At 56.2% G+C, this 17,822-nt stretch overlaps 1 protein-coding gene across 4 annotated transcripts; it reads left to right on the top strand.

The window, feature by feature from the left end:
• Positions 1–2,942: 2,942 nt before the first annotated feature.
• LOC119036345 (transmembrane ascorbate-dependent reductase CYB561) lies at positions 2,943–14,598 on the top strand. Of its 4 annotated transcripts, none has more exons than XM_037128106.2 (6): positions 2,943–3,083; positions 10,551–10,762; positions 11,457–11,555; positions 11,742–11,845; positions 12,241–12,398; positions 12,592–14,598. In XM_037128106.2, exons 2-6 carry the CDS (start codon positions 10,564–10,566, stop codon positions 12,782–12,784), a joined length of 753 nt encoding a protein of 250 aa, XP_036984001.2. In that variant the 5' UTR covers positions 2,943–3,083; positions 10,551–10,563; the 3' UTR covers positions 12,785–14,598. The 4 variants fall into 4 exon arrangements, with proteins under 4 accessions (XP_036984001.2, XP_036984000.2, XP_036983998.2 ...); XM_037128105.2 differs by lacking the exon at positions 2,943–3,083 and adding an exon at positions 3,522–3,797; XM_037128103.2 differs by lacking the exon at positions 2,943–3,083 and adding an exon at positions 3,652–3,739.
• Positions 14,599–17,822: the final 3,224 nt, after the last annotated feature.

Genomic DNA, 17,822 nt, shown 5'->3' with positions numbered 1-17,822 from the left:
GTCAGGTTAACCCCTGTGATCCGGTCGCTCTGTGATTCCATGCCACACGCCCTGGAAGCCTCCCCTGACCCTTGCATCCGTTCCCACCTGCTGGCACCTCATTCCTGGGAGAACGAGGCCGCGCCTGTCACATTCAGGGTTGCATCCCCAGCAATGCCCAGCGCTGGGCACCTGGAAGGGACTCGATAAAACTGTTGTAATTACATTACCCACAATTAGAGAGGAGAGAATCTTAAAAGCAAAAGAAGACAGTTACCTACAAAGGAGTTCCCATCAGACTGTCAGCTGATTTCCCAAAAGAGACCTTGCAGGCAAGAAGGGGCTGGAAAGAGGTATTCCAAGTCATGAAATCCAAAGACCTACATCCAGGATTGCTCTATCCAGCAAAGCTTTCATTTAGAGTGGAAGGGCAGATAAAGTGCTTCTCAGATAAGGTCAAGTTCAAGGAGTTCATCATTACCAAGCCCTTATATGAAATGCTAAAGGGGCTTATCTAAGAAGAAGATAAAATATATGAACAGTAAAATGACAGCAAGCTCACAGTTATTAACAACCAAACCTAAAACAAAAACAAAAACAAACTAAGCAAACAGCTAGAACAGGAACAGAATCACAGAAATGGAGATCACATGGAGGGTTACCAGCAGGGGAGTGAGAGAGGGAGAGAGGGGGAAAAGGTACAGAGAACCAGTAGCAGAAATGGTAGGTATAAAATAGACAGGGGGAGGGCAAGAATAGTATAGGAAATGTAGAAGCCACAGAACTTATATGTATGACCCATGGACATGAACTAAAGTGGGGGAATGTGTGTGGGGAGGGTGTGCAGGGCAGAGAGGAATAAAGGAGGGAAACAGGACAACTGTAATAGCATAATCAATAAACTATATTAAAAAAGAATGAATGGGTTTTGTGAGTTTGCATCTCACACGTCCTTAGGACTGGGGCCTCCATCGCTTATGCCTTCGGTGTTCTTTGCAGCCCGAGGTTGAGGCCTCCGCCTGAAGCGTGTGCCGCATGGGAGATAACTGGGTGCTCCAGCCTGCTGCGGGCCGGGAAGCCGCCCCGGGAGGGCCGCAGCGGCCAGGCGGCCCCTCCAGTCCTCCCCACAAGGGAACAAGGGTAGGAGTGCCAGAAAAAACACAGGACACCCAGTTAGACTTAAATTTCAGATTAACCACAAATACATTTTTAGTATATTACATGCAACATGTGGGACATACTTATGCCAAAAAACATATTACATTCGAATTTAATTGGGTCTCCGGGATTTTTCCTTCTTTCTGAATCTGGTGACCTTAGCAAGGGTAGACATGATGAGCCAGGTGCTGGGGGATCTGAGGATCCGTGTACCTGGTACATTCTGTTCACTGTCCTGTTTCTTATTGCTCTTTACATGCCTTTGTCCAAAAAACAGGGTGAGTGCAAGGCAAGGTGTCCCAAAACTGTCACTAGTGCTCTTAACCTGGGGTATCTCCCTGCATTTCAACCCCGTCCCCTGCTGCTGGACAGAACGGTCAGGGAGGGCCCCTGTGACTAGGGCATCTTCTGAACTGAGACTGAGCCAAATGATTGATGGTGTTCCAGAGGAGAGGTGGGAATGAACTTGGTGAGTCTGCAAACCATAAGGGCTGGTTCGAGGGGAGGAGTTTGCATGGAAAACATCCAGGACCACATCCTCAGTTTCCAAGAAGGGGCCTGGGGCCGCTCTCCTTGCCCGCCCCCAGCCCAGCTGTAGGGTGGCTCCCACGGCAGGAGTCTCAGCTTCAGGGAGCGGGCAGGAAGGGAGAGTGAGTGTTTGCCATCCCAGGTTGGGGATTCTGGTAACAGAGGGCAAGGCCATGGATACTGGTACTTGACTGCAGTTTGGTGGCATCACCTGCTCTTTGAAATGGTTGGGTGGCACCGTCAGTCCTTAGAGCTAGGCCCCCTTGCAGCTGGTCCCCATGGAGGCAGCTTGTGTTACTCAGAGAGCCACCTCTATCCTCTCTCCCTTTAGGCAGACCCCTGAGAGCACTCCTAAGGGGGCCTGCGTGCCATGGTTGGGCCGGTGCTAGTGAAAGGGTGTGTGGGGGAGGGGAAAGGACCTAGAGGGCCCAGCCCACCGCAGCAGGAGTCTCTGCCCGGGCTCTGGAAGGGGCCGACAGCACTCCCCTGGAGCTCCGGGCTAGCCTCCTCACCTCGGTGCGTGTGCTCTGCCCACCGCAGGAATGGCTCAGTTCCACACTCAACCCACAAGGTGTTTGCTGCCTGCCGCTTGCCTGTCGGTACCCTGAGGAAGCTGTTTCTTAATTTAAAATGTCCATGAACTCCCTCCAGCTGGAAGGCTACTCGAACAAAGTTTATGTTCATGAAGGGTCTAAGCTCAGTCAGTCTGGGGGATGGGTCCAGCGGTGTTTGTGCAGTGGGCGTCCTTGGGTGACTTGCCTTGTGCTTGAAATTGTTCTCTCTGCAAGGGGTGTGACTCCCCAAGGCCCCCTTGGGCCACTGCCCGTGGGAGGCCCACGTGCTGGGGACAGGTGGGGGAGGGCTGTTCCTCTGCTGAGGCCCCCTTATCTGACCAGGGGAGGAAACCCCATTTCTCTCCCACCCTCAGGCCCTTGGTGAGACTTGCCAGGCTTTCAACAGGAAAAGAACCTTTTGTTCTGAACTTGTGGGAAGTCTGAGCTGGACTTGTTATCTACTCACACCACTTCCTGGAAAAAGAACCTGGAGGGGCTGTAGTAGGGGCTGGTTCCTAACTTTGGCCTTGGCACCCACCCCCTCCTTAGTGGCTGGGGCAGGGGAAGTTGCCCGGGGCAGTGTAGGCCTTTGTGAGAGGTTGGCAAGGACTGATTTTGTATCCTTAGTTTGGTTTGCCTGTGGGGTTGGGTAGTCCGTCTCAGGCAAAGGCTTGGGTAAAGGGGCAAAACATCACTCTGTGTGTGTGTGTGTGTGTGTGTGTGTGTGTAAAACTGGGGAAGGGGGTGTCCAGTTTTCCTGTACACTGACATCTCCCTCTGGGCTGCAACGTGGACCAAGGACTGGGCAGTGTCTGACACCTAGTGGCCACCTGGGCCCAGGGCGGGGTGGCTGTGGAGCCCGAGGTGAGAGGGTAGGAAGGGAGGGAATCTGGAAGCGCGGAGACCCTGCCGGCCAAGCCAGCTGCGCTACCGGCTGGTGCTCCTTCCCTCTGCGACTGGGCCAGGGCCCTGCGTCGTCCATCTCCCAGACTCGCCCGCAGCCTCTGAGTTGGGCCTGGGCTGCAAAGGGCTCGGTCCACACCCGGGGGTTGCAGGCTCCCCAATGTGGCCCCTTAACATGGGAGACCTCGAAAGCCAGGTCTCGAGGTCCGGGTTTGGAAGGTTACCGGCGGTCGGGCCCAGAAGGCCGGGTCCAGGTGGCTGCCTTTTCGCCTCGTAGAGCGCTGCGCCGCGGCCCGTGCCACGCGGGCCTCCAGGCCTGGGCCGGGGTCTGACGGGGCCCTGCTCCGAGATCGGGGAGGGGGGGCAATTGGGGGGCCAGGCCCTGCCGCGAGTGAGGGGACGCGTTGGAGCACGTCCGGCCCCGGGCAAGACCCTGCCTGACCTTCATGGTGTCGTCGGCTTCCCGGCCAAGCAACCACCACTGCCCGGTCGCCATGACGACGCCTTGACTCCGTGGGCGGCGCGACTCGCAGAACCAGCTGAGCAGCCCGGGCGCGGCGTACGGGCGCCGGTGGGCGGTGCGGCGGGAACGAGCTCGGGGCCCGGCGCCTGGCCAGGTAGGCGGTCCAGGCCGGTGGGGGCGCGGAGTCCGGGCGAGGCGTGTAGGGGGCCCAGGTGTGCGTGCGGAGGGGCCTGCACGTGGGGGGACCGCACGCGCTGGAACAGGCCCGGCTCCGGGGGCCGCAGCGAGTCTTTCTCCGCCTTCACCTGACGCCGCACCTGTCTTTCCTGTCACCTGTTTCTCCTGGCTCGGGGGCCACTGGGCAAGGCCTGAGGTTACAGAACGTGTCCTGTTCCTGAGCCTTCGGCCCCGGGGCTACCTCTGTGGCGAGTCTCTGCGGAAGTTAGAATGGAGGGGCAGGAGACCCTAAGTTTATCCGTGGGCCTATGGCTAATATTTTGCCATGTTCTACGGCCAGGGTAGAAGACTGAGAGAAGTGTATCAGCCAGTTTGCCACGACTGGTCATTTGAAACCTGAAACCGAGACTGTCGACCGCCCTCCGCCCGGTAGCAGGGCTGACGTGGCTAGACCCCTTCCTCGCTTTCCTCCAACATCCTCAGCTTCTTGGTGTGAGAACAGGCGTTGCTCATTTGGGAAATCCTGCCTCCTTGGGTTGGCTTTGGTGGGCCCGGAACTGTGGGTACAGGGGGTGCAGAACTGCGCCGAGGGATCTGCTGCTGCCTTTGACCCCTGGGGGGCGCAGGGCCACCTCCCCTCCCCGCGCGCCCCCTACCCCAGGACACCAGAGAGACCCGTGTGGACCCCGGAGTCCCGACAGGTCCTCCGAGGCTGGCGCCCCGCCCAGGTCCCTCCGCGCACTGACTGCCCCTCACCGCGTTCATTCTACCTCCGCGGTCTTGGAGGATTTCCTAAGACTCAGTATTCAGCCTGTCTCGATTCTGTTCCTGTATTTTCAGAGCAAATTAAAACAAACAGACAAACAGAAAGCTTTGCCAACTGCTTGTAGATACCTTGATTTCTCGTGTGAAATCGGCTTGGGGCAGAAAATACGCGGCCACTTGTAATCGTTATGGTGAGCCCCGCACAGAGACAGGGCGTTACAGCCGCGCCCCCGCGTGGGAGGGGCCTCCTGAACCCGGCGGAGCCAGCCTCCTGGTCTCACTGCTTCCCTGCCCTGCCACCTCTCCTTGGCCCGCAGAGCTCGGAGGGGTTCGCAGCAGCAGAAGGCGTTGGTGGAGGAGTCTCCCCAGACCCAGGGGCTTCTGCTCCGTGGACAGCTGATGATGGACAGAGGGGACTGTGGAATTATCAGAGGGGGTCTTGCTGTCCACTGCCACCTCGCTCTCTGTAGTTCCAAACCTCATGTGTTTGGAACTACAGACACATGGGCTTTTGATGTGCGACTCTTCCTGTTAAGACCAGATTCGGTTTTTGTTGGATTGCTGTTGATTGAATGCCTACTGTGAGTCAGACACCGTGCTAGGCATGGGTACTTACTTATGCCACTGAGTCTTTGCTTCAGGCCAGTGAAGTGGATGATTCTCAGCATCCTCCTGCCTTACAGATGAGGAAGCAGACGCAGGGAGACTTGGTTTGCCTGGGAGCACACGCTCACAGAGCTCGCATCCCTCCGACCAGGGCTGCTGGCGACTTGCGTGATGCTTTTGCCCGGCGTAAAGAATTCCTCCACACAAATCGTATTTTGCAACCGCGTTGGTCTAAACTCAAATATAGTCCAGGCTGGGTTCAAAATAACCATTTTCTTCAACCGCCAGATTTATTTATTTTTAAAAAGGTTGAATTTATTCATCTTTAGAGGGGAAGGGAAGGAGAGATGGAGAGAAATATCAGTGTATGGCTGCCTCTCATGCATCCCCAGCTGGAAACTGGCCTACGACCCAGGCATGTGCCCTGACTGGGAATTGAACCTCGATCCTTTGGTTCATAGGCCCACGCTCAATCCACTGAACTACACCAGCCAGGGCCCAGATTTATTTATTTTTTTTTCACCCAATTTTAACAGAAAAAAGGCCTTGTGGGAGGTAGGAGTCCCCAGGAGTAATGGGAGCCCTGGCACTGAGTCCCCAGCACCCAGGTGGAGGAGCGGGGTCAGTGTCTGGCTTTCACCTCTGCCTCTTCAGGGGGGCTACTTGGATGTGGGGTGATAAGAAAGTGCCCCATCTAGCAGCCCAGTCCTCATTTGGCCTATCATATTCTAGGACAATTAAGATTTTCCCCCCTCCCTTATCAAGAAAACATCTAGCCCCGTCCCCAACACAGTCTATTCTAATTCAGTTAAATCCCTGCTGCTGATAAGGAGGGCTGTGGCCAGGCCCCCTGCCTCGGGGCTGCAGGACCAGGCAGTGTCTGGTCCCCACAATGAGATTAGGCCCGGTGATCTTTAATGAAGCAGTGGGCCTGGGAGGGAGAGTGGCGCTCAGCACGTTCCAGCCCCGAGGCGCCGCCTGTCCCTGTCCATTCCATTAAGTGGAGCCTGACTCCGGTGGCTGTGGGAGGGGAGGACAGACTGTCCCAGGAGCTGCCAGAGATCTGTCACCCACTTCCGGTGCTTTGACAGAGGAAGGACAATGGCCATGTAAGGGGCCGCATGAGCCCCCTCTTGTTTGAAGGCTGGTCTCCTGGGCAAAGGAAACCTTGGGGATGGAGAGTGGCTGCTTTCAGGCCCTTGAAAATGCCCACATTTTCTCTCTGGGAACAGGATGCCCAAGAACAGCCAGAGTTGGGGCGGGGGGCAACCCAGTTAGGAAGGAAGGAGAGGGCGTTCTTGCTGCCCAGACTGGGAAATGAAGGAGCATGACCCAAAGACACTTGCTTGCTAGGGAGTGACTCTCAGATTGCAAGGTTTCAAATGCAGACGTGGTTGTGGGTAGGTCAGTTCCATCCAGTCCCACTGAAATGTCTTCTCCGAGTCACTCAGTGTTGAAAACGGCCCCTCCTTGCACAAAGATGGGTTGTTAATTTTGTTAACCGAACAAGCAATGGGGAAACGCCATTGCTGAGGGAGTCTTGCCGTTCAGCCTCTCTAAAACACAGAATCACTCACTACTTTGTCTTTTTTATAAATCTGGATTTTCACGCCTGGATCTCAATGACTGTGAGGTCGCCCATCGGTGGGAAGGCTCAGCCAGAAGTGGGCTGGTCTCGCTCGGCGTGAGTTTCCCTGTCACCCCTCACACTTGGGCTTAAAATCACCCTCAGATTGGAAGGTGGGCAGCAGAGACAGCTTGGGCCTCCGTAATTCCAAAGGTCGTCCTTTATCTCTCGCTTCCTCCTGGATGTCTAGTTACCTGCAGCCCCAATGGACCGGGGGCTGCTATTGGAGCAACCGACGTGAAGGTCCGGCAGCTGGCTCGCCCTCCGTCACCCCTTCTCTCTTAACCATCCGTTCCCACCCTGCCGTGTTTTTCTCCCAGGGGAGTCCCAGGGGACACCAGTGCTCCCGTGATGTGGGTTTAAACGGGCTTAGCAGCACGGCGGCCCCCGGGGGGGGGGCGGACCCAGGAGGACTGGCATGGGCGGGGTGAGACTGCCTGGGGGCCCTGCTTGGCAGGCGCCCATTCCGATCCGGGACTTTGAGTGTTTTGGGAAACACGGCAGCTCTGCCTGCCTGACTGGGCGCTGGAACGAGCGAGGTCGCAACAGCGACAGCCAATCCGCAGGCCCTGGAGAGCGCGGGCCACCTGAGGGCGTTACAGTAGGGAGGACCTCCTCCTGTGTGCAGCGCAAAGTGCTCTCAGAGGCCTGTGCTAACTCGTGGCCTGAATTCTTACTGCCCTTCGCTTTAAAATCTGTCTCCGCTCTGCACCGTGTGTGCGAGCCCCTTGAAGGCGGGCCTCCCCTGTGCTGCTCAGGCAGCGTGTCTGGCACCGGGAGGTGCTCAGGGGACAACTGAGTGGAGCGGCTGTTTGCTGCTGATAATTTTGGGCATGTCATTTACCCTCTTTGAGCCCCAATTCCATCCATCCCGTTGGGAGAATACTGTTATCATAGTGTTATTGCAAAGATGAAACGGGAGAATCGGGTGGTGCTGAGGACAAAGCTGGGGTTCCCTAGTCACGAAGTCCCCTGTCCTCTCTGCAAACACCGGCACGCGCCTCCACCCCTCTCCGATTCCTGCCTGTCTCGCTGGGAAATGGTTGGTTGGAAAGTGTCGGCTTTGGCTGGCTCCCCACCGAGCGGTCCTAAGGTCCAGGGTGACGTCCGGTGCCACCCTGAGCTCCCACTCTGTCCTTGATATCCACCCCACTGGGCAGAGCGAAGCGGCTGGCCCACGAGGCAGAGCAGGCCCCTTCTGTCCTTCCTAACTCAGAGCTAATCAGATTCTGCATGCCCTGGGCTCTCTGGGGTGAATCTAATAAAGGAGAGAACAGCATTTCTCCTCAGGACATTTTCCTTGTTGGAGTCAGGCAAGGCACAAGGTCCCCAAGGGCGCTCAAGGAAGAGTGGGACAGGCTCCCTGCCTTCAAGGGCTAGTAGGTGCTTCCGCAGAGAGGCTCACAGGGGCTCAGGAAGGTGGGACTCCAACAAGGGTAAGCAAGCTCCAGGCCGGCCTTGGGGACGCAGAGGAGGTGGGTAAAGTGAGGAACAATGCCATTTCAGGTCGTGGGGAGGGTGGGCCGGCGAGTGGAGGAGGGGGCTGTCACACGGAGCCGGAGTGCGAGCTGTGGAGAACAACACAGGCTGCTGTGTTACAGCCGAACGGCACGGCGACAGCCTCCCCCGGATGGTGGGGGACAGCAGACAGAGACCGAGTGAGGATCATGTTACGGAGCTGGCATGTCACTGGCAAGGAGGGAGCAAGATGTTCTTGTGGCAGGTTCACAGCCCTGTCCCTGTCCCTGATGCTGGCGGGTCAGACAGACTGAAGGGGGTGGAAAGGTGGGGCAGAAGCTCTGTGCCCTGGCTTGGCTGGGGACAGTGAAGATGGCCAGGAGGGACTGATGGTGAGATGCTTGGGGGAGAACCCCCAGGATCCAGTGGCCTGTCGGCAGAGGTGGCAGGGCTGGGACCTGGAGAGGGACAACCGCACTGGGCACCTGGGGGGCCAGGGGAGGAGTGTGACTTTGCAGGGGCTGAGTCGGGAGCATTCGAGGGTGTCCAGGTATCGATGTTAGTGGACGGTGAGAAATGGGGCTTGCGTTTGGGACAGAGGACAAAACTGGCACTGGATTGTGTGGAAGTGACAGATGTCAGGACAGAGGCAAGAGCTCCAGATGGGGCTTTGTTGTCAGCAGGGGCTTCTGGAACGCCTGCCCTGGGGGCATTTCTGGAAGGTGACCTGACAGACGGTACCAAAAACCTGAAAAGGAACCCAGTCCTTCCCTCGGATTCCACTTCTCCATTTAGGAATTAGTTAGGCAAGTGTGCAAAGATGGTCACTTCGTGTCTATTTAGTGAAAAACTGAAGGCCAGCTAAATGTTTAATAAGTTGAAAGATATACATGATCTCTAAGTTAAAAAAGCAGGTCAGAAATCGGTGCGATCCTGTTTAAAGAACGTATGTGCATTTCTAGAAGAAAGGATGTAAGGATATAAATCAAAGTGCTGATTTGTTACGTATTTTTGCTGACCTGTGTTATACTGTAGGGAGTCTGTATTACTAATACCACACCCCCCTCTTTAAATCGTGGAGTTGCCCACAGTTGTCAGACACAGCAGAGAGAACCGGGGTGAAGACAGCCGAGCACCAGGGGGATGAGGCTGGGCCGCCTGGACACTGGTTCCCAAACAGGAAGGGTAGAGAGTGTGTGCTCGGGATTAGAGGGGTGACCCCCCAAAGTTTGTCAGTCAACTGTCTCTGCTCAGCTGTCATCCGTCCTCTGCTGAGAGGGAAGGAGACGCAGGATGTTCTCACAGCTGCCGGGCGACTCCTGGCCCCAGGGCAGGAGAGCGGACGAGTCAGGGTGAGGACCTGGCACGGAGGCCAGTGCGGTCCCTGGTGAGACTGTGGAGACACTGGGGACAGGGTTGAGGACCCTGAAACACACCCCTCCGTGCAGCCCCCAGAGCAAGGCTCTCCGAGCCACGCCACGCGAGCCAACCTTTCCTGGTGCGGCAGGGGAATGGCGGTCTGCTCGTTCCGGCACCGGAGGGTGGAGCTACGTGGTGTGCATGGAATGCCCCATGAGCTCTGGGCGGCGCGGGCTCCCTTTGTAGGCCTCGTTTCCGGGGCCTTCAGTTTTGGAAACTTCACCTGAGGACAGAGGGCAGGTCCAATCTGCCCTGGGTGAGAGGGAGAAGAGGGGGCAGGAAGGGGAAAAGGCTGCTGACTGCTCTGTCCCCCAGGTCCCGCCAGGCACGGGGTCCAAGCACATTCGTCCCCTGTAGTGCTGGAGGCCTGCTCCGGGTCTGGGCCTGGGCTGAGTGCCGGGCAGGACTCCTCTGCTCCAGTTTCGAGGTCAAAAACTGGGCCTGGGGGAGGCAGGCTTCCCCGTGTCTCACACCAGATGTACTTTATGATCCACCCGGAAGGAAAAAATGTGACTGACCCTGTACCTTTAAGGAATTTGTTCATTTCTTTGTATTTCATCTATGAACCTCACCTGAGAAAGCCCAGTACATCAGGAAACAGAGTGAAGCGCAGGCATTGGACCCTCCTGTCTCCCCAGAATTTGGAGGACCTTTACTTGCACCTTCTTTGCATGTGGAACTTGGGCCATTGCAGAGCAGGACAGCTGGGCCCTCCCACTAAGCTGCTCTGGGACTCGAAAGTGGAGGATGGGTGTGGATGGGCCTAGGAGGGAGGCTGGTGAACTTGCATTATTAGCATTATGGTATCAGCACAGGGTAGGGGAGAGGGTTGTGGTAGGGGTGAGGGGACAGGGCCCATCAGTCACTTGGAGGCTGTGGGCAGCCCCTCTGAGCTCTGCTCTCTTTCCTGCAGCTGCCACCTCAGCATGGAAAGCCCTGCCAGCCCCAGCACTGGAGCGCTGCCCTACTATGTGGCTTTCTCCCAGCTGCTGGGCCTGACTGTGGTGGCTGTGACTGGCGCTTGGCTCGGCCTGTACCGGGGCGGCATTGCCTGGGAGAGCGCCCTGCAGTTCAATGTGCACCCCCTGTGCATGGTCATAGGCCTGGTCTTCCTGCAAGGAGACGGTGAGTCCTGCCTGGCTGCCCCCCTCACCCTGGAGGTCTCTCCCTGTTAGACAAATCTAAGATTCTAGAAAAGGCAGAGTAGGAAGCTGGCTTGGAGCTTGGGGACACTGGGAGTCCAAACAGGGCCCTGACATTGGTGATGGCTCCTCCGTTCCACCTGGTAGCAGCCCCTTCACCTCTTGCTTTGATAAGGAGTGTGGGTGCCTCACAGGGAGGAGGCCGGGCTGGGTGGGGGCTGAGCCATTTGAAATGGTGGGGGGGGTGAGGAATGTCGGACTCGGCAGCCCTCTCTCCCGGGGAGGAGCAAGGTGGAGCCGGCCCCCAGCCCGCTTACTATGAAAGTAGTGACTATCTGGTCGCCTTCCGTATTAGACTATTCGAGGACCATCATAGCTGTAAGGGGAGCCCAGAAGCTTGGGGACACCTGGGTGTGACTGCATGATGAAACTAAAACACAGCCTAGAATACACGGGACACCTGAGGCGGATGGACGGGGCACACAGGGCCAAGCCCGAGGGCCCCTGCTGGGGCTGTGGAGGCTTGGTCTCTCCACTTCCTGGGGCTGGGGTACCCAGAGGAGCTCTCGGCTCAGACCGCCCCTCAGCCCAGGCGGCTGCTGGCTGCAGAGGCAGGTCGCCTGGGGGGCAGGGGAACACACGGGCATTCCCTTGCTCCCCCCCTCCCGCCCCCACAGCCCTGCTGGTTTACCGCGTCTTCAGGAAGGAGGCCAAACGCACCACCAAAGTCCTGCACGGGCTGCTGCACGTCTTCGCACTTATCACCGCCCTGGTGGGTGAGTTCCTGGGTGAAGCCTCCCCACCCTACCTCCCCGTCCCCCCACTCCAGGAGTCCCAGGCTGGGACACTGGCTGCTGGAAAGAGCCCAGAAGGCCCGGTTAGTTAGTCGGGTTTCTCTTGGGTCACCCACCCACTCCCTTCCCCCATCAGCCTGTCCTCACATGTCCCCATCTCTGGTCCAGGCCTGGTGGCGGTGTTCGACTACCACAGGAAAAAGGGCTACGCGGACCTCTACAGCTTGCACAGCTGGTGTGGCATCCTCGTCTTCATTCTCTACTTTGCCCAGGTGAGTCCTTCCAGACCCACAGCCATAGGGGTTGGGGGGAGGCAGGGGCTGAACCTGTGCACCCGCCAGAGGGCCCGTTTTCCGGCGGGTGCACCCACAGGTGAAGGGGGTGCTTTAGTACAGTCGGGTGCTGCTTTCAGATTTTGAAATAAGTATAAAGCCAGGACTTTACAGGCGATGGGGCCTCAGATCCCGGCATCCTTCCAGCTGACACCACATAATGGGCCGCAGGCCTCCGCCAGGACAGTTTCCACAAGTGCTTAGTGCCCCCCCCCCCCCCCCTGCACCGCTCTTAAAGGGAGGAAACCCGTGGGTGGGTGGAGGGGTTTGCAGCCTGTCCAGGTGTCCTCGGGTGGGTCAGTCTGACCCAGTCCCCGCCTCGCTTTTCCTTCCAGTGGCTGGTGGGCTTTAGCTTCTTCCTGTTCCCGGGAGTCTCGTTCTCCCTGCGGAGCCGATACCGCCCCCAGCACATCTTCTTCGGCGCCTTCATCTTCGTCCTCTGTGTGGGCACAGCCCTGCTGGGCCTGAAGGAGGCGCTGCTGTTTAAACTCGGGTGAGTGTCCTGCGCCCCTGGGCCTCTGCCTCCGGAGCCAGACCTCTGTGGAGTCAGCCACACAGTGGCTTTCTCTCGGGAGGGGGCAGAGGGGCTGGAGTTGCACTGAGGCATTTTTCTGGCTCTGGGGCAAATGGCAAGTGGCCTCGTGGTGACCCTGTGGGTGGCTTCTCCCGCCCACCCTGACCTCCAGGGCCAAGTACAGCACGTTCGAGCCCGAGGGCGTCCTGGCCAACGTGCTGGGCCTGCTGCTGGTCGGCTTTGGCGTGGTCGTGCTCTACATCTTGACTCGCGCCGACTGGAAGCGCCCCCGCCAGGCCGAAGAACAGGCGCTCTCCATGGACTTCAAGACACTGACGGAGAGTGACAGCCCCAGCTCCCAGTGACAGGCTGTGCTGGGTCTGCGGGGAGGGAGGGCCCACCTGTGGGGGCCTCCTTGAGCCCTGAGGCTGCGGGTGGATTCGGCTCCGAGGTGCTGGCCAGAGCGGGGCGGGGTGGGGGGTGGCGGTGCGCCGCTCTGAGCAGGGATTTCCGGGCTGTGGGGCTTGGCCACCTCTGCTTCCCCCTCCTTGCTGCTGCTTTGGTGTCCTGTTAGTCATGTGCAGACCCCTGCCTGTGTTGTCCCTGTCACTCCCTCAAATGGAGCAGCTTTGCACAGGCGTTTGGGGGGGGTCAGGCCTGGTCACAGAAACTCAGACCCTAAAGTAGATAGAGAGCACCCCCTCCCCACACTGTCGAGGCAGTGGGTGCTGGGCCAAGTCCAAGGGCTGTGGCAGAAACCTGGGGTCCCAGCAACAGGCCTGGCAAAGTCAAGACTTGCTTTGTGGGACTGAATTCAAACCAGGAGTTGCACGAGCCTGGGTGACACGTGGTCTGAATGGGCCGGGCCTCCGGCAGTGGAGCAAGTGATGTTATGTGTAAACTATGTTGGCGTTCAGAGCTGGGTCCCCCCGGCAGACGGGAGGGACTGGCCCCTGGGAAGCTCTGGAGATGTGGCTTTGGCCCAGCTGTGCTCTTGAGCCTTCCCTTCCTTTAACTCTTTGGCCCCTGGACGACTTTTCTGGGTGAGGGGATGGGGCACAGGGCCTCAGACGCACCTGCCCTCGGCAGCTGGAGAAGGAGGAGGGGCTCCCTGTGCAGGCCGGTGTGGGTGGCGGCTTACCTTGCGGCTGGGCCTGTGGTTCCCATGGTCCCCACCCTCACAAGCCAGGGCAGGCCCTGCTCTGACCAGAGGATGATGACACAAAGCTTCTTTAAAATGAAAAGCCGCTCCACTTGCCCCCTTCCACTCTTCCGATGGGGAGGGCGGGGCGGGCTGCTTTCTTCTGTTCAGGAGGACAGCCGCCCCCGCCCTCCCTGACAGGGCCCTTCTCTGCGGGACGTTGGGACTGAGTCCGAATCACACTGTTCCCCCAACCCCACACGTGTGCTCTGTTGTCAGCTGAGTCACTGCTTGGCTTCAGCTTAGAAATAACAGGGTCATGTCATTGACCTTGTGTGTCTTGGACTTGGCGAACGCTCTCTCCTTGTTTTCCTTGTTTTCTGGGCTTTGAGGAGCATGACACAGTTCAAGACACGCAGCTGAAGTAAATGAAGAAATGAGTAACATTTCCAAATCTGACCATCCTTTTTTTTTAACGATTGCCTTTTTCACAGCTCCACGCTACCTTAGAGAAAGGGTCTAGTCTCCTCTGCCGCTGGGATCTTTAATGCTCAGCGTTGGCCCTGGGGCCTGCCTCAGGCCATTGTGCTTCTCAGCAGGTGGCTGTGGTCCAGCACCCTTCTCCTCGGGGCGCCCGGCTGCCCAGCCTCTCTGGGCTCCCCTGCAGCTCGCCTGACGAGGGTGTTGGCTCGGTTAGACTGTGCGCTCGGCAGGGGTGTCATCGATTCTTTCGTCACCCAGCACACACTTGTGCAATCCAATGTTTACACATGAGAAAGCTCCACCTTACACAAACTACAAAGTACAATCGTGGGTCCCCTTTGCCAGAATGCCACATAGAGAAAGGGAAACCTCAGGTTTGCAATAAAAGTCTGTCGACCCATCTGTTTACCATAGTGGATGTTGGATGACTAAGCAGCTAAAAAGCCTCAGAAAGCTGATCTGTGGTGGTTTATTTTATTTTGCCTGTGACCAGTCTTTTCTGAAACGTAATGTAGTGTTGATGCAACAGATGATTTAATAAATGTCTGCAGCAGATGCCTCTCCTGTTACCTTCATTTCTTGTGACAATGAAAGGAGCCAGTGCTTTTAGCAGAGTCGGCTACACGGAGATGGTTCTACTAGAGAGGAACAGTGCGCCCCCGGGCTGGGCGCAGAGGTAGGTGGAAACGGCCCCTAACTGTCCAGGCTCTGGACCAGTGCGGGGGCTCTTCCACGCGGCCCGGGAGTCTTTTCTCACCATGACAGTGGCCTGGAGGGTGGAGCTGTAAGGGTGGAGATGAAGGCTGCAGCAAGAGGCTCCCTCAGGGTTCCATTAACTTATTTTCTTTTAAAAATACGTCTGTTCCTTAAGAAGAGCAGCAAAGCTTCGAGAACAAGCTGAGATTCCTCTTGAGATCACTTCCTGAGGCTCAGCAGATGTGTTTAAGGAAATGCTGGGTGGGATTTCACCAGGATGCACTGTGTGCTCCTGAAACGCCCTGCCACTTACAACAGCTCCAGGACTGAAATTAACCAGGGGCTTACTCTGCAAAGGAACCTTATGGTAGGTCCTCTGATGAGGTCAATAATCCTTTGGTGACATGAACTCTTCCTAACATTTCCTTTATTTTCATTGTGGTATTTGGTTTCTAACGTATGGACTAGAGGTCTTTGCTTCATGCATCTTTAGAGTTATCTCCTGAACCAAGACTTCTACGTGGAGCTTCATTTGCTTAAAAACACACAGAGCATGTTGCTAGATACATGTCACAGGTTGATCTCTCAGTCAAGGTCAGGGCTGCTGGTTCTCAGGGTGAAGGCAGAGGCGTCCTGGCCCCATGAGTGGTGACTGTGGTACCTCATCTCTGGCCTTTGCACTAGCCTCTGAACCTTAAAGGTCTATGTGTGTGTGAATATTCAGTCGATCCCAGACAGGACGATGCCTCTCCAGAGTGTGACTTGTTCACCTCCTCAGGCAGGACCACCCCTTCTCACTGGGTTTGGAGCCAAAGTTATTCCTCTTCACCATGGCCGGGCCATTTCTCCAAAGAGGTGTGAAGTAGCATTTCCGGGGCTTCCTTTTTGACCCACACTGCCTGTGCTCCTTCTGCTGTCTCGCGGGTCGCTTGCTTCTCTGAGGAAGCAGGCAGCAGGGCCCAGGGGGGAACCAGTCCAGGCGGGTCTTACCCAGAATCCCACCTTTACCTGTGTTGAGCAGTTTCAGCTCAGGATCTGCTTCCTCATCTGTGTTCTGGAGAGAACAGTGTTGTCTGTCAGAAGTCACGTGAGGAAAAAGCTAGAGAACACACGTGAAGTCCCTATCACAGTGTCGGGGACATAGCAGGCATAGCAAGAGAGCTCATGACAGTGGACTCTGCAAGCACGGTCTCGCCAGAGGGAGCTCCCCCACAGGCCTTCCAGACACAATACCTTTATTGGGAACGCTCCGCCCTTGTTCTGGGAAGAGAAGGACTCGGTTTCCAATTTCTCCATGCCCCTCCAGCTTCCATTTTTAAAGCTGAAAGAGGATGACGGCTTGCTGCCTGCCTCAGCCTGTGGAAGGGGCTCGGCTTACCGAGTGACCACGTGAGCGCGCATGGCGGTGCATTAAGCTACAAGGGTGCCTGTCAGGGTATGGAAATCGCTTGGCAATCTGACTCAGGACTTGGGGGTGCGACAAAGAACTTGCTGTTTGCTGTTAGCTGCTGCTCTCTGTGGTTTTTAAATCAGGTTCAGGGCAAATTCCTTTTTAAGAATTGGCTTTTAAGGAATCACTACCTTTCACCTTTCTTCCAATGTCCTGGAATCCTTAAAAAGCTCCCCCCACCAACCACTTATTCATCTTTGATTTTTAATGGGCTAACTGGAGCCGCCCAGGAACGGCTCCCAGTCTGAGCAGGTGATTCCGCCCCGACTCGTCTCCTTCATAAGCCCGGCGTGCAGGCCAGGACAACTGTGCCTGCCTGGCATTTGTCTTCTTGCTTCCCTGGCATTGGTTGTTTTGGGGGAAGCGGACGTGGTCACCCAGCAGGCATGTTTGTTCAGCACAATCTGGTGTGTAGAGGAAGTGGTCTCCTTCCTTGCTTGTCCCTGAAGTAGACAGAGAGGTAGCAGCTAGGCAGGAAAGGCTGCAGGACTCCGAGCCGGCTGCTGTTTTAAAAAGGTATTGAATCTCCAGCCAGTTTCAGGAAATCTGCAACTTCTTCATTCACAATGCAGCTGCCTAGCTCTCTATGTAGTGAGGACTGGAATTTCCGGCCAGATTTCTGAAGAAAATACAAAGCCACCAGAAGCTGGGGTTCCAGCGTTGCCCAAGTTAGCCTTGGGAACTACAGCTAGGGCTGTCTCCACCGCTGCCCACTCCCCCCACCTCTCTCCGTCCCGGAGCCACAGAGCCTCCAAACTTAATAGCTTTGACAGTCCTCTTCAGACTTGGGTTTCGGTGTGGTAGTTGGATTGGGTGCAGCCTCAGCTATTCAAACGGAACAAGAAGTCAGTGCTCCCTTGGTAAGGCTGGAGAAACTCTTCATTGAAGGAAAAGCCTCCCTTCCTCAATAAACGCAGTGAGCTTCCGCTGATAGGCCCTGGGCTGTTTTCTAGCTGAGTGACTATCACAGTGTCCAGCTCCGAGGAGGTGCTCAATTGCTTCAGGGAGTGGATAAAGCCTGAAGGGGTGACTCTGAATGTCCCACAAGAGACTGACCAAATCATCACGTATTTGGCCTTCACCTTAACCTGTCAAAGTTGTCCTCGGGGGAGCTTCCTGGGTGCTGCAGGCCTCGTGAGGGTGAGCCTGAGCCAGCTCCCTGGAGAGTGTTGTAATGGAAGGAGAAAGCACGACAACGCCTTGTTTTTCCAAGTGTTACCCATTTATAAATAAGTACATTTGCTTTCATACATACAGTTCATTGTACAGATGGCAATCTGTATACATGGGCAGGAAAATGCATTCATTTAACTTTTCACATCTATCTCACACAGCTCACATGTACAGACAATAAAACTGCTCAAGCAAGTACAGCAAAGGAAAACGTCTTTCCTTATACACAGGGGGCTAGATGCCTCTGCTGGGTGTGGGACATCCCCACAGCACGAGTTCACAACTGTGTGGTGTTCAATATATCAGGATAGAGAACAAACATGCATTGGATAATATACTGTACAGAGAAAGTCCTTTACATCTGAGTTATAGAAAACCTAAAGGAAAACTAAGTGCATTAAAGCTTTTTCCAGCAAGTGTCTTGAAAGGACAGCAAAGAGGAGGAAGAATCAAAATCATA

This window comes from Artibeus jamaicensis, unplaced genomic scaffold (assembly GCF_021234435.1).
Source record: "Artibeus jamaicensis isolate MK-2021 breed Jamaican fruit bat unplaced genomic scaffold, CSHL_Jam_final contig_1998, whole genome shotgun sequence".
Taxonomy (NCBI): domain Eukaryota; kingdom Metazoa; phylum Chordata; class Mammalia; order Chiroptera; family Phyllostomidae; genus Artibeus; species Artibeus jamaicensis.
The sequence above is the reverse complement of the archived record's forward strand: the minus strand, read 5'-3'. Positions and strand labels throughout refer to the sequence as shown.